Source organism: Cetorhinus maximus, chromosome 16 (genome assembly GCF_964194155.1).
Source record: "Cetorhinus maximus chromosome 16, sCetMax3.hap1.1, whole genome shotgun sequence".
Classification (NCBI taxonomy): Eukaryota; Metazoa; Chordata; class Chondrichthyes; order Lamniformes; family Cetorhinidae; genus Cetorhinus; species Cetorhinus maximus.
The window spans coordinates 5,400,656-5,424,921 of record NC_135894.1 but is presented as its reverse complement, the minus strand read 5'-3'; the positions used below and the strand labels follow the sequence as shown (position 1 = coordinate 5,424,921).

At 42.5% G+C, this 24,266-nt stretch overlaps 1 protein-coding gene across 1 annotated transcript in view; it reads right to left on the bottom strand.

Moving 5' to 3' along the window:
- Nucleotides 1-2,838: 2,838 nt before the first annotated feature.
- Nucleotides 2,839-24,266, bottom strand: part of LOC144691318 (NACHT, LRR and PYD domains-containing protein 3-like) — a 58,778-nt gene continuing 37,350 nt past the window's right edge. The window contains exons 8-15 of the mRNA XM_078559320.1: nucleotides 22,449-24,222; nucleotides 21,659-21,745; nucleotides 21,313-21,483; nucleotides 21,013-21,183; nucleotides 19,742-19,912; nucleotides 17,590-17,760; nucleotides 9,100-9,267; nucleotides 2,839-8,938 (exon numbers count right to left, since the gene is read on the bottom strand). Of these exons, the coding sequence (XP_078415446.1) occupies nucleotides 8,842-8,938; nucleotides 9,100-9,267; nucleotides 17,590-17,760; nucleotides 19,742-19,912; nucleotides 21,013-21,183; nucleotides 21,313-21,483; nucleotides 21,659-21,745; nucleotides 22,449-24,222 (2,810 nt within the window). The 3' untranslated portion in view covers nucleotides 2,839-8,841. The remainder of the gene's footprint in view (nucleotides 8,939-9,099; nucleotides 9,268-17,589; nucleotides 17,761-19,741; nucleotides 19,913-21,012; nucleotides 21,184-21,312; nucleotides 21,484-21,658; nucleotides 21,746-22,448; nucleotides 24,223-24,266) is intronic.

Sequence of the window (24,266 nt, the reverse complement as noted above, 5' to 3'; positions counted from 1 at the left end):
CCTGGAAAGATGGGATTTGAGAAGCAAGAGCACATTTGAGGAAAGGGGTAATGATGGAAGATTGAAAGAAGAGAGGGACAACACAAAGAGAGAAACCCATTTATAATGTCAGCAAACATGGGGATCAGCAGTTTCGAATAGGATTGAGGGAACAGAAGATGGGTCTCATGGATAATAAAAGGTCAGAGGGCAGAAGAGATAGGAGAGAAACTAGAGAAAGATGTGAGTTCATGGCTAGGGTAGGGAGGAGCATTAGAAGAAGTTTGGCTTGGTGAGCTAGTGGAAGATGGTGACGCTGCAGAGGCAGCTGAACAAATTGTCTCAACCTTAGTGACAAAGAGGTCCTTGAGCTCCTTGCACTTGTTGGTGGTGAGGATGGAGGAAACATGGGAGAGGGGATTGCAGTAGAGAAAATAAACTGGGGGTTCACACTCAGCAGTGTCCTCATCACTATTGGCTATCACAGTGCTGACTGTGACACTGACCACTCCCTCCTATGTAGCATGGTCAGGCTTCAGCCAAGGAATCTATACCACTGAAAGAAGAAAGGTCATCCTTGGAACAACACTTGCTGTACCAATGACCCAGAAAAGACCCAGGAGTTGCTCAACAGCCTGGATCAGGCTCTTTTGGACAACAATGCCCAGGGCCAGAATGCAGTGTCAAAGTGGGATCATCTGCGCAACACCATCTATAACCACACTCATTGAATATGGGGAAAGAGATCAGAGGAATGCTGACTGGTTTGAGACGTACTGGACTGAAATGGAGCCAGTTACTGCAACCAAGAGGAGAGCGACAAGCAAGCCTACAGCAAACAAAATTCAGATGCTCTCAGATCTGCAAGAATCAAGTCTCAGAAGACGACTCATCACTGCACCAGTCAATACCGTTTGAAACTGCAAAAGCATACAATCTGCTGCTAAATCTGGGGATCCAAGAGGGATGTATGAAGGATTCAAGAAAGGAACAGGCAAACTAGCAACCAAATCAGTCCCCTTGAAGACAAAGACTGGGATGTTCATTACCAAACCTAGCAAGCAGATGGAAAGGTGGGTGGAGCACTGCCTTGAACTCTACACAACAGAGAACAATGTCACTGAAGCAGCTCTCGGTGCCTTTCCAGGATTTTCTGTCTTGGAGGAGCTGGACAGTGAGCCACCCAAAGTAAAACTCAACAAGGCCCTTGACCATCTTGCCAGCATTAAAGCCCAGGAAAGTGAAGCATTGCACATGAAATCATCAAAAGTGGAAAAATAGTCATTTTGTAGTTCAGAACTTCAGTATTGCCGAAAAAAAAAGATTTTTTTGTCAAAGGTTTTTGTCTTGCACTCATCAGGACAATTTGCAAGAAAATACCAACCCCAGGGGAAAGAGCGTATTTATACTGCATGAAAACTGTGCTGATTGGTTGGCAAGTGCACTTTGAATGGTAGAGGTGTTGCCATGGAAATTGCACCAGTCAATGGTGACTGAGTTAACTGCCAAGCATTGTTTGAAAATTAAACCAGGCAGCTTGCCTCAGATTGGTCAAGACGTTGCCCTGGGGAATGAATTAGCAAATAGCTGTCACTTATCTTGTTCTGATGAAAAAGACACAATGTGTGTACACGTTCTTTCTGTCTGCAAAGAACAGGGGCCTTGTGTATTAATATATGTAGCTTCCAGTATACGCAAATGCATCACATCGTGAGTCCAACTGACAATTTGAAATGGGTTGTCAGTATAATTCGTAGCACACTGAGGATTATTTAGCAAATATTGTCCAATCGCAGAATCACATCTAATGTTAGACACTGTTTTGAGTTTTGCAAGCACAGGTCGGGTACGGTCTGTACTTTGCCCATTGTGAACAGTGGAAGGGACATACTGTTTGATACAACCCGTCAGTTTTTGGGTTATATGGCCTACATACCTAGCATCACATTGGCACTGAAATTCAAATACCGCATTACTCATTTATGTGATAGGCACAAAGTCTTTTTGGCTTGACGGCAGCATCCTGTTAGTGGAGTGTACCACTTTTGTTGCAACTGCATATTAGCAGCATGAAACAGCTAGCTTCACCTGTTGCTCAATTTTTTGAGATACCTTGCTCTTCCAGGGTAATTTGAGGTAGACTGGGTACATTTCAGGGCCGAGAGTAATGGCCTTTGGCCCATTCGTGAGTTTGCACAATATATAGTGTGAAATAATCTGATTAGGGTAGCTATTATCCCGCAAGATGTCATTGATGTGACCTATTTCAGCATCAAGCTTGCTTGGTGAGCAAATGTCTCTTTTCATCAGAAACAGTGTAAAATCGGCACTGCTGGAGCATATTCATGAACTTTTGTGTCTCTGCTGGAGGGAAAGATTTGTTCCTCAAAACATGCATGATGCAAAAATAGTCACCTTCTACAAACACAAAGGGGATTACAGTGACTGCAACAATTACTGTGGTATCTCCTTGTTACGTATCCATTGCTCTGATCAGACTGCACATACTGGCATCACACATCTATCCTGAGTCTCAGTGTGACTTCAGAGCTGGCAGATTTTCTCACTTTGGCAGTTGCGGGAGAAGTGCTGTGAACAGCGCAGACCACTCTACTTTGCATTCATAAACCTCAACATGACCTTCCATCTCATCAACAGATACGTATTCTTTGAACTGGTGGGGGAAATAAATTGCCCTCCTGGATGTAATTTCTCACTTCCCCGAGAACATGGTCATGACTCACTGGGAATAATGCACTGCAATATCAAGCCCCACTGCTCCCCAAGCTGCGACAAATTTGAAAAGTTTGATCAAACCATCTAATTGTTTAAGTTAACAGAATGCAAGCACCAGGTGCATAAACTTAAAAAGTAAATAACTGTTTATTGAAACAATTGTCTTTATCCAGTGGCAAAAGAAATACGAACTGCTAATTTCTAACTCTATAACCTGAACTCTACCCCTTCTTAAATCCCTATACACACACATACAAGACACACAAAAACATGGATTTTCAGAGTGGGATAAAACAGTTCAATAGCATCAATTCCAGAGTGCAGGATTCGATGGGTTGATTTTCATCAATGTCTTCCAAATTCCTTTCAGTTCTTGATGATACAAGGTGGACTTCCCAGCGATTTCAATTTCTTATTCACCGGTTCCGCAGTTGCCTTTCAATGTCCCTAATGGTGATTTCCCCCTATTCCTCTTGACAGGGTTTTTTTTCAGAGAGAGAGCAGGTTATAGAGATATATGGGGGAGAAAACAGTTAGCTATTACTGTAGAATTACTGGAATCTTACACAAACAGGAGAAAGAGGTTTTAGGTGTTTTCTCTTTTCAGGCTAGGAGCTATTCTGCTGCACTGCTGACACGAACCCTGGTCACCTGGTCAGGAGACAATTAAAACATTGTTGCCAGGCAGTTCCCCATTAGACCAGACTCCTCCTTGGCACCATCCTGTCTTTCATGGCACACTCTGTTCCAGGACAGCAACATTGTATATATCCCTCACACCGTTCCAGTAGACATGTCTTTTGTAATTGTAATTTTAATCCACAATCCAACAGAAATAAAAAGATATGTTCTTTACAACGTGCACAGTTACATCCATTACAATTGAGTATCAGATCAGCAGCTGGGTAATGCAGGGCTGCATCCTGGCACCAACTCTTTTTGGCATATTCAGTCCATTTAGCTACTGTATGCTTTCGGCGACTCAAGTAAAGGACACCCACCAGTATACCAAAGCTGACGGCAACCTGTTTAAATTGGCAAGACTGCAAGCCAAGACCAAAGTGCATGGAGAGAAGATTGGCCGGCCAACAGGAAGCAGAGAGTAGGCATAAATGGGTCATTTTCAGATTGACAAGATGTAACGAGTGGTGTGCCACACGGATCGGTGATGGGACCTCAACAGTTTACAATTTATATAAATGACTTGTATGAAGGAATGGTTGCCAAATTTGCTGATGACACAGAGATAGGTAGGAAAGTAGGTTGTGAAGAGTGCATGAGGAGGCTACAAACAGATATAGATTGGTTAAGTGGGCAAAGATCTGGCAGATGGAGTATAATGTGGGAAAATGTGAAATTGTCCATTTTGGCAGGAAGAATAAAAGACAAGCATATTACCTAAATGGTGAGAAATTGCAGAGCTCTGAGGTGCAGAGGGATCTGGTGTCCTAGTGCATGAATCACAAAAGGCTAGTATGTAAGTACAATAAGCAATTGGGAAAGCTAATAGAATATCATTTATTGCAAGGGAAATTTATTACAAAAGTAGGGAGGTTATGCTTCAGTTATACAGAGCACTAATGAGACCACTTTTGGAGTACTATGTACAGTATTTGTCACCTTATTTAAGAAAGGATGTAAATACACTGTAAGCTGTTCAGAGATGGTTTACCAGACTAATACTTGGAATGGGTGAGTTGTTTTACAAGGAAAGGCTGGACAGACAAGGCTTGTATCCGTTGGAGTTTAATAGAGTAAAAGGCGACTTGATTGAAACACATAAGATGCTGAGAGGTCGCGACAGGGTGGATGTGGAGAGAATGGTTCCTCTTGTGGAAGAATCTAGGACTAGGGGTCACTGTTTAAAAATAAGGGGTCGCCCATTTAAAACAGAGATGATGTGATTTTTTTTTCACTCAGAAGGTCGTGAGGCCTTTGGAACTCTCTTCCTGAAAAAAGTCATGGAAGCAGAGTCTTTGAATACTTTTAAGGCAGAGATGCTTAGATTCTTGGTAAGTAAGGGGGCAATAGGTTATTGGGTGAATGTGGGACGCAGATTTCAGGTTACTACCAGATCAGCCATGATCTTATTAAATAGTGGAGCAAGGTCAAGGGGCTGAATGGCCTACTCCTGCTCCTTTTTGTATGTATGTTCATACGTATGTTTGTATGTATGAGATCTTCGTGGATAGTGTGTGCAGTGAGCTGGTCACACCGCAGGTAAAGAGTGCAAAGGCAGAAAGGGAATGGAAGGGACTGCCAGTCAGAGCAAAAGCACGAGGCAGGTAGTGCAGGAGTGTCCTAGGTCCATCTCCGTCTCTAACAGGTTTTCCATTTTGGATAATGCTGGGAGAGATAGTATCTCATGAGAATGCAGCAAGAGCCAAGTCGGTGACTTCACAAGTAGCTCAGCTGCACAGGGGGAAAAAAAGAAGAATGGGAGGGCAATAGTGAGAGGGGATTCTATCGTAAGGGGAACAGACAGACATTTCTTCTGGTGCAGATCTGACAGCAGGGTGATATGTTGCCTCCTTGATGCCAGGGTCAAGGATGTCACTGAGCATCTGAGGACTTTCTGTAAGGGGAGGGTGAACAGCCATGGTCCATATCGGTGCCAACGATATAGGTAAGAGGGATGAGCTTGAAAGCAGGATATAGAATATAGGGAAGTAGGAAATAAATTAAAAAGAGGGACCTCAAGGTAGTAATCTCAGGATTACTCCTAATGCCACGTACTAGTGAGATCAGGAATAGGAGAATAGACCAGATGAATGCATGGCTGGAGAGATGGTGTAGGAGGGAGGGATTTAGATTTCTGATGCACTGGGACCAGTTCTGGGGAAGATGAATTCTGTACAAGCTGACGGAATTGAACCCCAGAAGGACTGGGACCAGTATCGTTGCCGGGGTATTTGCTAGTACTGTTGGGGAGGGGTTAAACTAGACTGGCAGCGGGGTGGGAACCTAAGCAGGAGACACAAGAGAGGGAAATAAAGATAGGTATGAAAGACAGAAAAGTAGAAAGCAAAAGTGGAAAGCGGAGGAAACAAGGGCTACCAGCAAATGAGGCCATAGTACAAAAAAAGTGTAAAATAGAATCTTTTTACGTCTAAAGGCACTGCATCTGAATGTACAGAGCATTAGGCGGCCATAGAAATAGCGGATGTGTTGGTTGTCATCTTCCAAAGTTCTGTAGATTCTGGAACAGTCCTAGCAGATTGAAGGGTGGCAAATGTAACCCCACTATTTAAAAAAGGAGGGAGAAAACAGGGAATTATAGATTGGTTAGCCTGATATCAATCGTAGAGAAAATGCTAGAGTCTATTATAAAGAATGTGATAACAAGACACTCAGAAAATATCAACAGGATTAGACAAAGTCAGCATGGATCTTTGAAAGTGAAATCATATTTGACAAACCTACAGTAATTTTTTAGAGGATGTAACTAGCAGAATAAGGGAGAACCAGTGGATGTAATGTATTTGGATTTTCATAAAGCTTTTGATAAAGTCCCACGTAAGAGGTTAATGTGTAAAATTAAAGCACATGGGATTGAGGGTAACGTATTCACATAGATTGAGACTTGGTTAACAGACAGGAAACAGAGAAGGAATAAAGGTTTTTTTTTTCCCCAGAGTAACAGTGGTGACTAGTGGGATATTGCAGGGATCAGTGCTTGGGCTACAGATATTCACAATAAATGTCAATGATTTGAATGAGGGAACCAAATGTAATATTTCCAAGTTTGCTGGTGACACAAAACTTGGCGGGAATGTGAGTAAAGGAGGGTGTTAAGAGGCTTCAAGGCAATTTAGGCAGGTTGAGTGAGTGGGCAAATACATGGCAGATGCAGTATAATATGAATATGAAGTTACCTACTTCAGTAAGAGAAAACAATGGCAGAGTATTATTTAAATGGTCATAGATTGAGAAATGTTGATGTATAAAGGGACCTGGGTGCGCCAATCACAAAGCAAGTATGCAAGTGCAGCATGAAGGCAAATGGTATGTTGGCATTCATTGCAAGAAGGCTTGAGTACAGGAGAAAGGATCTCTTACTGCAGCTGTACAGGGACTTGGTGAGAACACACCTGGGGTATTGTGTACAGTTTTGGTCTCCTTACCTAAGAAAGGTTATACTTACCACAGAGGGAGTGCAGTGAAGGTTCACCAGGCTGATTTCTGGGATGGCAGGATTGTTGTATAAAGAGAGATTGAATGTTCACTGAAATTTAGAAGAATGAGAAGGGATCTCATTGAAATGTGCGATGTTCTGACCAGGCTGGACAGACTGGAAGCAGAGATGGTGTTTCCTCTGGCTGGGGGCGGGGCGGTGTCTAGATCAAGGTGTCATGGTCTTAGGATACGGGTTAGACCATTTAGGACTGAGAGTTCACTCACAGGGTGGTGTACCTATGGAATTCTCTACCACAGAAGACTGTGGAGGCCAAGTCACTGAACATATTTAAGAAACAAATAGATAAGATTTCTGGACTCGAAAGGCATCAAGGGGTATGGGGAGAGAGGAATATGGCGTAGAGATAGAGGATCAGCCATGATCATATTGAATGGTGGAGCAGGCTTGAAGGGCTGACTGTCCTACTCCTGCTCCTATTTTCTATGTCAATGTCTATGACAAAGACATGCTCTATGGTGAGCTTGCTATTGGCACAAGCCCAACAGGTCGCCCATGTCCGCGATTAAAGCAAGATCTCAAGTTGACCGGTAGCGGAGTTGATATATGGGAATTCCTCACTGCTGACCGGAATGCCTGCAGACAAACAGTCAGGAAGGATGTGGAAAAAAGCAGAAGACAAAAGAAATGACAAGATGGCAGAAAAGGGAGCCAGGTGGAAGAAAAAAAAAAATCAACCAATTTTGGAAAACACTATTCATCTGTGCCCTCTGTGGAAGGGATTGCCACTCAGTCAGTCTCTATAGACACAACAGATGATGTTCAATCCAGAAGTGCCATTCACCCTGGGCACAGTCCATTGCCTCCTGAGACGGACGGATGTCTAATACTTTCTTAAATAACAATGCTTTCTTGACCTGTCTCTCTCTGATGTTTCCCTCACGGGAGTTGCTCAAGGTCCAGTAACGACAATGATTAGAGGCCTTTGGGCCAAAGCTGTCTGAAATTTTAAGGTGGTAACAAGCCCTGAACTGTACATGTTAAGACAAAGCAGCATTTAATTTAATATCACACAAAATAATCATTTTTATCAGTACCAATCACAAAATTCAAGAGGCAGGGATACAGAAGTGAAGTTTAACAAATTCAGCAACATTTCCAAGTGTAAACCATTGCTTTGTGCAATGTGACTACAACTAACAATGAGCCCATTCCTCAGGATGTTTGTTGGAGCTGATTTGGTATTTTCATAATCTCATGTTTGGAGGTTGATTCTGAGATGATTCTGTTTAAAAAGTGAAGACTGTAAAGGGTTTAATTTCCATCCAAGCACTAGTACCTATCCTCCTGTTGGTGCCAGAAACATGGAAAGTTTGGGGTCCTTCAACACTGCAAATGTTCACAATTCCCAGCGAGGAATAGTGGGATTCTCACTTGGCACTTTCTGCATGTTTGCTCTCAGTGTGCTGGCCAAACCTGGGTACACCAGTCTCAGGAGCCTCCCCAATAGGATACTCTCCCTAGGTCACAGAAATGGGTGTTGGTCCCTATTGGACAGTGAGACCCAACCCAGTTGAACATCTCCATCCTGTCTGTAAAAAGATTCGATTCCCAAAAGAATCACTGGGCACTGATACTGAGCAGGAACCCTGGGCAAACGTAGGAATAATGACTGCAATTGGCAGTGTCCCACTTCAGTCCAGACTGATCCCCATCCCTGGGTCCTTCATGTGTGTATATTTCCCCAATACTATGGGGAACATTCAGCCCCGGATATCCTGCAGAAGCAGCGCCTGTGGGGCCGGGCGGCTGAGTCTCGTGACCCTGTGGCTGGGCCTCTGACGTCACAATGGGAGATGACGCTCACTCAGCACGAGCTGGAAACTGGGAAACGGCCAATAGGATTTAAACCTGGAGCGCGGCCGGTTAAAGGGGAGGGAGAGAAACTCGGTTAAAAATGTTCCTATAATCAGGGCAGGAATACTTACAAATTAACGTGATGACAACTCCACACTCAGTCCATGTCTTATACCCCGGAGCAACTTCAGTCGGTTTTCTCCAGTTAAACTGAATTCATTCTTCCACAGTCTGTAATAGATTTTAGATTAAACACAAATCAGATTGAACAACAGTGTCAAAAACAGTGAGACTGGATATTTCAATAATAATTACAGGCAAATATTAGTCAAGGATGTGACTGAATCCCATATATATTTTAGTTATTCATTTAATCATCAAAAACCACTCACTCGATCCGTTCCAGACTGCTACTGTTCTTTATGAGGCGGCAGAACGCAGGGATAGATTGGTCTCTGAAGGAGTTTAGCTCCAGGCTCAGCCATTTCAGTGATCGGTTTGTACTGAGAGCGGAGGCGAGATCATTGGAACAAGAATCTGTGAGACGGGTATCATCCAGCCTGGGGATCAGAAGCAAGAAATAATGGGAATCAAGGTAAATCCTAAACTTTTTTTAATATCACTGTTACTCTTACTAATAATGTGTAGTTTTTGTTAATAACATGATTACTGACACTAAAAGAGAGGCAGACAGACATATTTATTGAGCGCCTTTCATGACCAGAAGACATCCCAAAATGCTTCACAGCTATGGAAGTACTTTTTGAAGTGTAGTTGTTGAGCTCTAATAGCTATTTGGAAATGAAGTCCCAAACCAAGACAGTCTCCTTCAGATAGAGTTTTATTACTAGTCATAAAACTCTCCACAGACAAAACTTCTCTAACCTGTTATCCTTATTATACAGCCAAAGTGGGTACTCAGGTTATTAACTAATAATTAGCAATTGAACTCCTTTAACTGTTAAAAGCAAAATACTGCAGGTGCTGGAAATCTGAAACAAAAACCATGATTGCTGGAAAAACTGAGCAAGTCTGACAGCATCTTTGGAGAGAAAGACAGAGTTAACTTTTCGAGTCTGTATGACTATTCTTCAGAACTAAAGAGAAGTAGAAATGTGGTGAAATATATACCGTTAGAGAGGGTGGGCCAGGCGAAGCTGGATAGAAGGCCAGTGATAGGTGGAGGCAAAGGAGAGATTGCAGGAGATGTCAAGCAGATAAGCAAAAGGTCGAAGGGGTGCTGATGGTGGTGATACTGGCTAAAGGGGGTGCTAATGGTGACACTAAGGGTAGAAAGCAGGATGAGCAAGTTACAGATGGCCCTAGTGGGGGTGGGGTGGTGGGAGGGGATGATGTGGGGAAAAAAGATCGAAATAGGCTAAAGAGATAGGGATGAAACAATGAATGGAAATAAATTTTAAAAAAATATAGAAACAGGTGGGAAAAAGATATATAAATAAACATTTAAAAATAAATATTGAAAAAAGGGGATCAAAAAGGGGCGAGGATGGAGGAGAGAGTTCATGATCTGAAGTTTTTGAACTCAATGTTCAGTCCAGAAGGCTGTAAAGTGCCGAATCGATGAAGATTCAAAGAATAGGTGCTGTTCCTCCAGTTTGCGTTGAGCTTCACTGGAACAATGCAGCAGGCCAAGGACGGACATGTGGGCATGAGAGCAGGGTGGAGTGTTGAAATGGCAAGCAACAGAAAGGTCTGGGTCATGCTTGCGGACAGACCGAAGGTGTTCCGCAAAGCGGTCACCCAGTCTGCGTTTGGTTTCTCCAGTGTAGAGGAAACCGCATTGGGAACAGCGAATACAGTAGACTAAATTGAGGGAAGTGCAACTGAAGTGCTGCTTCACTTGAAAGGAGTGTTTGGGCCCTTGGACGGTGAGGAGCAGAGTAAGTAAAGGGGCAGCTGTTGCACCATCTGTGGTTGCATGGAAAGGTGCCGTGGGAGGGGGTTGAGGTGCAGGGGGGTGATGGAGGAATGTACCATGGTGTCCCGGAGAGAATGGTCCCTACGGAATGCCAATGGGGCGCGGGATGAATATGCTTGGTGGTGGCATCATGCTGGAGTTCTTTCCCCAACATAGTTACCGTTGTGCCATAGTAAACGCTGTAGCCAATTTGCAGACAACAAACATCCCACATGCAGCAATGTGGCAATGACCAGCTTATTTGTTCTAATAATGCTGGTTACAGTTTAACTGGCTTTTCCTGTCACCTTCAAGGTGTTATATTACTGTTATGTCCTCTTGTCCTTGCAACCCCTTCAAAATTATTGACCCCCTTCAATATCTGCAGAGGTGAAATATTTGTCCCCTATTTCAGCTGATGTTAAATAAATCAATAAAACCATTCCTTTCTCTAACATGGTCATTCCCATTGGTATGGCCCAAATCTCCAGTCCCTTGAGTTTAAAGGATGCAGACTTGAAAGGATATGGTAGACAGCCAGTTTAACAATCCACTGCCAGATCTGGCTGGACCACTTAATCACCATCATATCCTGCTCTCATCTGGTAAATCTGCTCACTATTCCAGGATCATCCTGAAATGCAAAAGTAACCCTGACTGTCTTCTCAAACCTCTCGCCTGACTCCATCACCCTCACCTCCAACAACAAGTGTGAGGAGTTCACAGACTTCTTTGTCACCAAGATCTAGACCACCCAATAAGCTGCCTGTGCCATGTCCCTCCCTTCCACTTGCCCACCTGGGAAAATTTCCTTTCATGCTCCTCCCTGCTCTAACCCTGAATTCTATCTTTTTCTATCCCATATGATGCCAGTTCGGAGCTAATCTAATCCATGACACCCACCTCCTGTTCCTGCAATCCTATTCCCGCTAAACTGCTGATCACTCAGCTTTTCCTTCTGGTCCCTATGTTAGCCAATATTGTAAATGCTTCTCTCACTCTCAAGTGCTGTCCCTCTCTTCTTTAAAACTGCCATCATTACCCTGTACCTCAAAAAATAAAACTGACACCCTGACCCTGCAAGCTACTACATTATTGCGAACCTCCCTTTCCTCTCCAGGTCTTTGATCGTGTTGTTGACTCCCAAATCCATTCCCATTTTTCTGGGAAATTCAAACTTGAATCCTTCCATTCAGGTTTCCAATTCAGCAACAATACCAAAAAAGCTCTTTTCAAAGTTACAAATGATATCCTATGTGGCTGTGACAAAGGTAAACCTTCTTTCTTTGTCCTTCTTGGTCTGACTGCAGCTTCTGAAACGGTTGACCTCACCATCCTCCTCCAGATATCTCCATAATCTTTCAGCTAGTTGGAACTGCTCTCACCCAGTTCCACTCTTATCGATCTAATTGTAGCCAGAGAACAGCTTGCAGGCTTGACTTTCTGTTCCTGCTGCATTACCTCTTGTGCCCCATAGGATCCATTCTTGGGCCCCTTCTGCCTCTCATCTACATGCTGCATCGCTGCAACATTATCCAAAGGCACATTAAGTTGTACAAAGCTGGCAGCTCAAGACTGAGTGCAGCGAGAAAGAGTGCTTAACTCCAGGAATTTGGTATGAGAGGACATTTTAAAGGGTTGAATTTTTTTTACAATTTAGTGAAGTCTGCATTTTGCATTTAAATTACCTGTAACAGTAAACTGTAGTTTTACTCTCGGCTACTCACCCGCCGTGCTACCATCACACCCCAGTCCGGCTGCTGTAAATTGCCATGTTAGTGTGGGGCAAATCGGCGTTGCCCCACCGAAAATAAATCAGAAATACTGAGAAGCATGGGCTGCAGGATTCAAACTTATGTCTGTAAGCACCAATGGATTTCTAATCCATTGCTTTAACCACTCGGCCACTCAGCTCGTTATGTCATTGCAGCCTTGGTCCAAACATGGACAGAAGAGCAGGGAGGCTATACTAATCACAGCACTATAGTGCAGGGGACCATTCAAGTGGGGGAGTAAAAAAAAAAGAATATAGTTGTATTAGGGAACAGAGCAATTGGAGGGGGGTGGTAGACACTGTTCTCTACAGTAACTGCATAAATCCCAAAGTCTGTGTTGCCTGCCCTGTGCTAGGGTTAAGGAATCTCCTCAGGGCTTGAAAAGAATTTAGAAGTGGGAGGGGAAGGATCCAGTTGCTGTGGCCCACATTGGTTCCAACAACATAGGTAAGACTAAAAAAGAAGTTCTCATCAGCAGCTGGGTACCAAATTAAAAAGCAGAACGACAATGGTAATAATTTCTGCATTACTATTTGAGCCACAACCAAATCAGCATAGGGTAAATAAAATCAGGAAGTTGAATCAGTTTGAATGGATCAAAGATTGATGTGGAAGAAGTGGGTTTTCATTCATGGGACATTGGTAACCATGAAGGGACCAGTGTCCTGACTAATTGTATATCTACATCTGTTAAGAGGCCTTTAAGTAGTTGGGGGTTGGAGGGTTAACATGAGGAGAGATTTGGAAAGTTAAAGAGAAAGGACAAGGCAATAGTCCAGGGTAATGATAACCAGAGTGTGACAGGAATAGACAGAAGATACAAACATAACAGTGCACTATCAATTGGGATCAGAGTAGGAAGAAATGGTAAAAGACAAAATTAAAGGCACTTTATTTGAATGCATGCAACATTCCTAACAAGATGGATGATTTGACAGCACAAAGACCAACAATTGAGTATGATGTGAAAGCCATTACCGAGACATGGTTGCAGAGTGAATGTGGCTAGGACCTGAATATTCAAGGGTATTCTGACATTTCAAAGGACAGGAAGGAAACGAGGTGGGGTAGCTCTGTTGGCAAAGGATGAAACCAGAAAAGTAGTGAGAAATAATTTTGATTTGGAGCAGCAAAAGTTAGAATCAGTTTGGTTGGAGATAAGCAATAACAAAGGAAGTCGTTTATAGGCCCCTGACAGTTGCTACACTGTAAGGCCCAATAAATCAAGAAATAAAGGAGGATTATAAGAAAGATACTGCAATAATCATGGGTGATTTCAATGTCATTTAAATTAGTCAGATTGAATTGGCAAAGATAGCCTGGAGGAAGAGTTCATAATGTGTACTTGAGACAGTTCCTAAAAACAACTCATTCTGGAACCCAAAGGAAAGGGCTATTTTAGACCTCGTAATGTGTAATGAGACTGTATTAATTATTGACCGCATAGTAAATGATCCTCTAGATAAGAATGATCAAAGGCTTCAGTTTGAGGATGAGAAAAGGTGGCCTGAAACTAGTGTCTTAAACTTAATTAAAGGCAATTACAAGGGGATGAAAGCAGACTTGGTTAGAGTGGAATGGGCAAATAAGTTAAAAGCCAAGACAGTAGAGAAGCAGTGACAGACATTTAAGGAGATATTTCATAACTCTCAGCAGAAATATATTCCATTGAGAAAGAAAGGCTCTATGAGAAGGGTGCACCATCAGTGCCCATATAAGAAAGTTAAGGATAGTATCAAATTGCAAAGAAAGATGGACAATGCTGTAAAGTGGTAGTGGTAGACCAGAAGGTTAAGAAAATTTTTAAGAAACCAGAAAAGAATGATCAAAAGGAAAACATGATAAAGATGGAGAAATTGGATTGAGACTATAAAAGTTCTAGAAGTATATTAAAAGGAAACGAATAGCTAAAATAAGTGTTGGTTCCTTAGAGGGTGAGACTGGAGAATGGTAAACAAGGAAATGGCAGAGACTTTCAAGAAGTGCTTTGTATTGGTCTTCACAGTAGCAGGCACAAAAAAATAATCCCCAAGGATAGTAGAAAGGAAGGGGGCAAAAGAGAAGGAGGAACTTAAATCACGATTACTAGAGAAAAGGTATTAGAAAAACTGTTAAGACTAAAGGTTGACAAGTTCCATGGAATGGATGGCCTGCATGCTCAGGTCTTAAAGGAAGTAGCTGCAGAGATATTGGGTGCATTGGTTGTAATCTTCCAAAGTTCCCCAGATTCTGGAAAGATCCCATTGAATTGAAAAATTGTATATATAACAACACTATTCAAGAACGCAGGGAGATAAAAAGCAGGGAACTATTGGCCAGTTAACAACTGACGTTGGGAAAATGCTAGAATCCATTATGGAGGCGGCAGTATGACAACGCTTAGAAAATTATAGCACAATCAGGGAGAGTCAGCATGATTTTGTGAAAGGGAAACACTGTTTGATTAAGTTTGAGGATGTATTAAGCAGGGTGGATAAAGGGAAACCAGTAGATGTAGTGTACTTGCGTTTCCAAAAGGCATTCAATAAAAGGTGCCACAAAGGTTTACTCCACAAGTTAAGAGCTGTTGGAGGTGTTGGCGGTTGATATGTTGGGGGTGATATATTAGCATGGATAAAGGATTAGCTAACTATCAGGAAACAGAGGGTTGGGATAAATGGATAATTTTCAGGTTGACAAAGTATGACCAGTGGAGTCCCACAGGGATCAGTGCCAGGGCCTCTCCTTTTTATGATATATATTAATGACTTGCATAAAGGAACAACTGCTGATTTGCTGATGAGACAAAGACAGAAACACAAGTTATGAGGAGGGCAGAGAGTCTGCAAAGGGATACAGATAGCTAAGTAAGTGGATTAAAATATGGCAGATGAAGTATAATGTGGGAAAATGTGAGCTTGTCCACTTTAGCAGGAATAATAGAAAGGCAGAACATTATTTAAATAGAGAGACACTGCACCACAGAGGGATCTAGTCTCCTTGTCAATAAGAACAAAAGAAATAGGAACAGGAGTCAGCCATTAAGCACTTTGAGCCCGCTCTGCCATTCGGTTTGATCACAGCTGATCTGAAGCAGGTCTACTCCTCCTATTTCTTACGATCACAGCATATGTTTTCACATATAAGCTGACTTGACCCAGCTCTACCTCACCAAAACCGACTCTTCTACTGTTGCTAAGTTATCAGACTGCATATTTCACATTCAGTGCCGAATGAGCAGAAATTTCCTCCAAATAAATACTGAGGATACCTTAGCCCATTGTTTTCAACACCTGCTCCAAACTCAATCCCCTAGTTACCAACTCCATCCCTCTCCCTGGCAACTGCCTGAGATTTCACAACTCGAGTGCCACATTTGATCCAGAGATGAGCTTCCAATGTCATAACTTGTGCCATCACTAAGCCCATCTATTTTCACCTCCATAACATAAACCGACTTCACATCTGCCTTAGTTTCTGTTGCTCAAATCCTTGTTCATGGTTTCATTAGCTCTAGACTGAACTATTCCAATGGACTCCTCATCGGTCTCCCACATTCTACCCACTTTAAACTCGACATCAAACAAAACTCTGCTGCCTGGGCCTTAACTCACAGCAAGTCCCATTCTCCTATAACCCCCGTGCTTGATAACCGAAATTGACTCATACGAACATGTGAATTAAGAACCAGAGTAATTCATGCCCCTTGATCCTGCTCTGCCATTCAGTAAGGTCATGACTGATCTGATTGTAGCCTCAAGTCCACTTTCCTTCCTACCCCCTAAACCCTTTGACTCACTTGTTGCTCAAGAATCTAATTCTGTCTTAAAAATATTCAATGATCCAGTCTCCACTGCTTTCTGGGGAAGAGAATTCCACAGGCACATGACCCTCCAAAAAAAATCTCACCTCCACCTTAAATGGGAGACCCCTCATTTTTAAACTGTATCCCCTACTTCTAGTCCCAACCACAAGGCGAAACATCCTTTCAGCACTAACTTCAGGAGTCCCATCAGGACCTTATGTGTTTCACTAAGATTGACCTTTTATACTTATAAACTCCAATGCGTATAGGCCCAACACGTCAAACCTTTCCTCATAGGATAACACCCTCATCCCGGGAATCAGTTGAGTGACCCACTCATCCCAGAAATTAGTCGAGTGAATCCTGGTCAAGCAAACTCTTGATTTTAGAATTCTCGCCATTTTCCTCCCCTCACCAAATTCTGCCATGGCCTTTCCCCTCACTTTCTCTGCAATCTCCTCCAGCACAACAACCTTCCGGGATATCTGCATTCCTCTAATTCCGGCCCATCCCAAGTTTATTTGCTCCGCCATTGGTGATTATGGCAATCTTTGGATGTTTCATGACATTAAAGGCACTATATTATCAGTTGTTGTCATCCTCTCAATATTGGATATTACCAGTGAGGCTAAAGTGTCGAACGAAGCAATCTCTTTGATGTTTATGGGACTCCTTATATGTGTCACCATAAGCCAGTCATTGCATCTTTTTTGCTTAAGTGATGCTGACTGTGGCAGAGTCATTGACCAGGCCACAGGGAATAAGTCTCCTGCTCTTCTCGAGTGCCGTAATATCATTTACATCCACCTGAGAGCACACATGGGGCAGCGGTTTAAAGTGAGTGGGCAAAAATTTGGCAGATGGAGTTTAACATGAGTAAATGTGAACTTGTTCACTTGGCAGGAAGAATAGAAAAATATTATACTATTTAAATGGAGAGAGATTGCACAAAATACTCAATAAACAGAAGGATATTGAGAGGGGTTGATGAAGTGAGACACCTTACTTTGCATGTCCACAGGTCTCTGCAAGTGGCAGGACAGGTGGCAGGTAAGGGAGTCAAGGATTATGGAGGGCAGACAGGAAAGTGAAGTTGAGACCACAATCAGATCAGCCATAATCTTCTGAATGGTGCAGCAGGTCCGACAGGCCAAATGGCCTACTCCTGCTTCGACGTTCCAATGTAAAGTGTCATCTGAAAGACAACAGTTGTGACCATGCAGCACTCTCAATACGGCACTGGAGTGTTGGCCGGGATTTTTCTGGTCACGTACCTGGAGTAACAGTTGAACCCACAATGTCCTGACTCAGCAGCAAGGTCGACGGCTCACACTTAGATTTTGACAAATGATGTACAGTGCCAGACAATTACTAAAAACACAATTACACATTGTCAGGTGCTCACCGCAGTTTCTGTATTTTGCAGTCCTGGTTCTTCAGAGCTTCAGACAGGAACTTCACTCCTGAGTCGCGCAATTTGTTGTGACCCAGGTCTAATTCTGTTAGTGATCGGTTTGTACTGAGAGCGAAGGCGATATCCTTGATACTAGAAGCTGAGAGGCCATTATCACGCAACCTGGGGACGAGAGAGTAATAAAAGGTATATATAAAATGGAAAGAGACACTAATAATGATGTACTTAGCAAAAAAAGAATTACTGATATACAGTGTACAATTGGGGATGAATTTTGAAACAGCTACAGAAGTGGGCCTGGAGATGGGTGGGTCAGCAAATTCCTGCGACTGGCCAGCATGCCAGTTTACCTTTATGGTCCTACCTCCAGGCCATTTTGGATGCAGCTGAGTTAGAGAAGGTGATGTCTACTCAACCACAAGTGGCAGGTTGCCAATGAAACCTCTAAGGGCCTACTGTGCTCCTCTCCCACTGTTGACTGGAAACTTAGAGTCAGCGGGCAGGCCCTCTGTAGATGCCATAACCCAGCCAATGAATGGAGGTAGCCTCTTGGCAGCAGACTTGGGGGTGGAGGCCAGCACTCCATTCACCAGTCCTCCTCACCACCCTCTCAGTCTGACCCACCCACCGTGTTTGACACATGGGTACTGTTGCAGCAGCAGGCTTCCCTGTTGAGGAAATTCCCTTCCATGATCAGGTCCTGGCAGCTATGGTCTCTTTCTATTTATTATTTTTTTAAAAAGTCTTGAGAGGGCTGCTCCATCACTCCTACGTACATTGGCAGTTCACACCTCTGATGAGGGCTGCTGATGTGTCAGTGCTGGAAAACCACCTATTGGTGCTCAATTGCCTGACTACCATCATTAATTGGATAGGGCTCTCAGATGCATCCACTTAATTGGCTGCCTCTTCTAAAATCCATTTCAACATCCTGCAGCCAGCAGTTCCATATTCCCAAACTGGAACTCTACCTGGTGTTGGAATAAGGACCCTGGAAGGAAAATCCAGCTCTAAATGTGTTAATTAATATTAATGTTAATAGACATCTACATTATCTGTAATTGTGTCATTATTAAACACCATTTATACTGTTATGAAATCCATTAATTCTGTGTGTGTGTGTGTGCCAAGTTAGCAGATAATGGAGTTTGTAACATTTCGGTACAGGATATTCCACTGGTTGTTACGTTTGCTCCTGCCTAGTAACAAGGACAGAGCCCTCTTGGACTGTTGTGATAGGTCACCGGATCAGTTCAAGAGTCCATGTGTAAGTTTTGAGTCTTGAGGAGTCAATTCAGCCAAGAAACATCCCAGAAGTAAGGGACAAAGACAGGGACAGGAAGAGGTCCCAGTTAAGTTTAAAAAGCATGACAAGCGCTGTGGTAGGTGGACTTTAAGTGAAGTGGGCTCGAAAGAAATCTGGAAGATCCATGAAGGCAGCCAAAGGTTGGAGACTCTGTGCTATGGCCATTGGGGCAGAAGTACCTCTTTGGAGCAGTGGTGTGTTGCTTGGCGCGGCCGAAGGTCCGAAATTGTGCTTGTAAGTTGAAGCTTGAGTGTACTTAGAAATCCAGGGGAACATAATCTCGGAAGGTGAGATTTAAACCCTGCGAGGTGGGCCATTGTTGAAGCTATCCGAGTTGGTGCGACTTTTGGAAAATATTCCAAAGTGAGATTTTTGAAGGTGGAGGTTGGAAACCCTTGTGAGAGAGTTGGAGTTTCAGTGGGATTGGTTGGCTCACAGTACGACTAACATATGGAATCCATTTTTGGTCGCATCTGTCATTTATTGCATAATGTGGTGTGTTTGACCACAGTTTGCCTGTTAGTTCAAAAGGTACCTCATACTTACTCAGGGTATTAGATATTGTAAATTGTTTTATCTTTCTGAACTTGTATAGTAAAGTTAATTTTTGTTTGTTCCAAATCCAAGGAACCTTCCAGCTCTATTCCATTAGCAGGTGTCTTAAATCTCAAACTTTTTCTACTTTAATCGAAATGTTATTGGTCCCTAACCCACAACCCAGGGTCTGGCCATAACATAATACCATGTTTATTACTAGCTCTGTTACTGATACTACGAATAATGTTCAGTGTCAGACATCTGGTTATTATAAATGCAATCTCACAGTTTGCTACTTACCACAGTTTCTGTATTTTACAGACTGGATTTCTCAGAGCTTCAGACAGTAGTTTCACTCCTGAATCTCCCAGTTTATTATAACTCAGGTCTAGAGCAGTCAGTACTGGGTTTGCACTGAGAGTAGAAGCTAGATCCTCAGCACAAGAGGATGTGAGACTCACGCCCTTCAGCCTGGAGATCAGGAGCACAATTTAAATTAGGATAAATTTCAGTGGTTATTAATAACTCAATCACTGATACTTATTCGTGTTATTAATGTTCCTTCTAATAAGAATGTATAGTGTTTGTTTACATTTGTGATAATGATAATGTAGTGTTTATTAATATTGCTGAAAAAAGAGACATGCTGTCAAAGCTTTTTGTCTTGCACTCATCAGGGCAGACACAAGAATACCAAAATTTCAAAGGGAACAACAATTTATACTGCATGAGAAACAGGGCACCAATCGGATGGTAAGTCAACTCTGATCGGTCAAGGTGTTGCTATGCAAAATGAACTAAGGAACTTTGTCCGCCAAGCTTTCCTTTAATTGAAAAGGCAAAATTGTTTGGACAAATTCATTTTGCCTGCAAAGGACCAGGCCTTGCCTATGAATGTATATAGCTTCTGGCAAGCAAAAGTAAACCACATTGCGTGCCTGATTGATAATCTTAAATTGGTGCTTAGTGTAAGTCTTGGCACACTTGGGATTACACTAACCAGAAATTTATGATATCATCTCAGTCATCAGTCAAGCTCGCATCTTGGCTCACTTCTGCTTGCTAGAAGCTACATATTCATAGGCAAAGCCCAGTCCTCTGCAGGCAAAAGGAATTTGTCCAAGCATTGAACCTTTCCAATTAAACAATAGCTTGGGGGTTGGGGGGGGAGGAGACATTGTTCCTTGTTGCATTCCCCATGGCACATCATGACCAGAATTTACTTGCCTTCTTTGAATTTAGACAAAATCTTTGGGGTAACTGTTCCTGGTGCATCCTCCATGTCAATGTCTTGGCCATAGTCCACTTGTCAACCTATCAGCACCCTGTTTCTCGAGCAGTATAAATTATTGATCCCTTGGAAATTTGGTATTCTTGCGTCTTTTCCGATGAGCGCAAGGCAAAAAGCTCCAACATAATGTGTCTTTTTTCAGCAATACTCAAATTCTGCACTACCAAGCTGCTATTTGTTTGTTAATAACACTGAGAATCATGGCTTTTATTATTAAATCATTAATAATGTTATTTATAATGACGATATCCAGTTATTACAAACACAATCTGGTACTTACGTCAGTTTCTGTATTTTACAGTCTGGATTCCTCAGAGCTGCAGACAATTGTTTCACTCCTGAATCTCCCAGCTTGTTACTACTCAGGTTCAGCTCAGTCAGTGACTGGTTTGTGTTGAGAATGGAAACGAGAGCTTCAGCACAAGAAGCTGTGAGAATAACATCAGCCAGCCTGGAAATCAGAGACAATATGAATCTGGATGAATCCCAGTAATTAGTAATGCTGCTATTGATACTGATGTTAACATACAGTGTCAGGCATCCTGTTGTTATAAACACAATCTCACAGTTTGGTACTTACCACAGTTTCTGTATTTTACAGTCTGGGTTCCTCAGAACCACAGACAGTAGTTTCAATCCTGAATCTCCCAGTTTATTATTACTCAGGTTCAGATAAGTCAGTAACCGGTTTGTACTGAGAGCAAAGGCAAGATCATCAGCAGAAGAATCCGTGAGACTGTTTTCCTCCAGCCTGAAGATGAAAGAAAGAGAGAGAGAGAGAGAGAGAGAGATGGAGAAGAAATAACATCAATCAGGCTACCCACCCAATACCTGATAACCATATTACTGTAATGATGTACTGTTACTATGTACCATATCAGATATCCAGTTTTAAAATAAACAACGACACACAATCTGTTACTTACCCCAGTTCCTCTAGTTTACAGTCTGGATTTTTCAGAACTGCCAATAGTAGTTTCATTCCTGAATCTCCCAGATTATTACTTCCCAATCTGAACACGAACAGAATTAGAAACAAATTAGATCAGCCCCTGGTTAAAACTTCTCTTTTTTGGATGTTACCAAATAAACTCTTTTAAAAAGTACCTGGATCTGCACCTAAACTGCTGTAAACTGCAGGGCTATGGACCGGGTGCAGGAAGGTGGGATTAGAAAGGGCACCTGGGTGTCCTCGGGCTGGCATGGACAAGATAGGCCGAATGGCCTCCTCCTGTGCTGTCACTTTTCTATGGTTCTACTGAAGAGACTTCAAAAAATTTTCCTGTCACTGACAATGAATCTCACTCTGTTCAACTCCCCATATATTCAGAGACTGTCAGTAAATGTCTTTTTTAAAATAAAGTATAAAACGTGAATGGTTTAATTGTCCCTCAGTCCAGTTTAATTTACAGATGATCAAAATTAATCTCTTGGATCTTGAGCAGACAGTTAAAATTTGAGGAATCGTGTCTCATTCCTGCTACTCCATAAATCTCAAATTTCATGGAATAGACTGTAACGTTCCTGACTGTTCACAAGCATCCATTTTAGATTCTACACTCCTGAGAGAATAACTAACTGATTCTCTGAGTATTCATCACATTATTACCAATCTGTTTCTCTCTGGCTTAACTGGTCTATATTTCTTTTACCCAGAGCAATATTTCATTCCATGACTTTTCTAGACTGAACAACCAGCGACAAATAAATCGTTACCTCAACACACGACACTTATGCAGTACGAGTTCCAGCCGCTGGAGTCCTTCATACTGAATGTAACAGTACTGCAGATCGAGGTGTTTTATTGTATCACAGAGTCCAATGACATGAGACAGGACCACACAATCAATTGGGGTCAATGCCAAGCTACTAAATGTAAGTGTTTCCACAGATCCCACTGTGGCCTGAGCCAGTGCTTTATTCTGAGACTCAAATAGGTAGTGGAATGTGTTCAGGAGGTTCCTTTTACCAGCTTCAGTCGCTGTGTTTCCAATCTGTCCTTCAACCTTCTCTTTCACCCAGTCAATCACTCGACAGGTTGTTTGACGAAGAAATGGACTCAGAAACTCCTCCAGGGGCCGAGCTGACTGTGGGGAGGAAAGACCAGCAACAAAACGGAGAAATATCTCAAATCTCCCATCTTTTTCACTGTCCGCTTCATTGAGGAGTTTCTGGATGTCCTTGGGATCGGGAGTCAGGAATTGTGCGAGTGCAGCTACAAACTCTTGGATGGTGAGGTGTGGGAACGTGTAAACCACACTCTGGGTAGAATCATCTCTCTCCAAAAGTTCCATCAGGAACCCAGACAGGAACTGGGAAGGTTGCAGATTGTACTGGATCAAATCTCCATTTCTAAACACAATCTTCTTCTCAGAGATTCCTGTGAAGGCCATCTCACCAAGCTTCAGGAACACATCACGGGGGCTTTCAATCTCTCGGCCATGGTTTTTCAGAATGTTGTAAATATAGTAGGAATATAGTTGGGTGATGGTCTTGGGAACTTGCTGCTGTTTCCTGTTTCTTTGTGTAAAGAAGGGGCCCAGTGCCAGACCGAGGATCCAGCAGTAGGAAGGGTTGTAGCACATGGTGTACAGGATCTCGTTCTCCTCCACGTGTTTGAAAACAGCTGCTGCCACTGTCTGATCTTCAAAATACTTGTTGAAATATTCCTTCCGTTCAACACCAACAAATCCCAGGATTTCAGCCCAGACGCTGATCTCAGCCTTTTCCAATAAAAGTAATGCAGTGGGGCGGCTGGTCACTAGCACTGAACATCCTGGGAGCAGCTTGTGCTGTATTAAACTGTACACAATGTCGGACACTTTACACCAGCATTCAGGATCTGTGCACATGAACTGAGGTTCTGTATTTCTCCGATTGTCAGCAAAATCAATCCTGTCCTTGAATTCATCCAAACCATCGAATATAAACAGCAATCCCTTTGGGTTCTTCCAGAGCTCTCCCAGAACATTCCCAAAGTAAGGATACTGATCCAGTATCAAATTCCTCAGGTTTATTCTAGAATTAATAGAATTCAGTTCCCGGAATTTAAAACTGAAAACAAATTGAAAGTCTTGGTATATTTTCCCAGTGGCCCAATCATAAACAATCTTTTGTACCATTGTTGTTTTTCCAATCCCTGGGACTCCACTCACTGCTGCTGAACTCCCAGAATTCGATTGCCAAAAGAGACTCTTAGCTTTTTGGAACAAAAAGCCTATCCAGGAAAAACTGCTCTGGAACAATTGATCAGTTCGGATTTTTTCCAGTTCTCTCCGGAGATCTTTCTTTCTCCACTCTTCATGGTCTCGGCCTCTTGCCAACAGTTCATGTTCTACAAGTGTCCGATCTCGAACATTAGAAATGATCGTTAGCTCAGCGTATCGATCAATCAGCTGGAAAATCTTAACCTTCTCCTTTATTAGGATAGTGTTCACTCTCAGTGTTTCAGTTTGTTCCTGGAGCATCTTTTTGTGTTTCTGTTGAACATCTTCAATTAGAACAAACAGAAAATGGTTTTTAAAGTTAGTTACA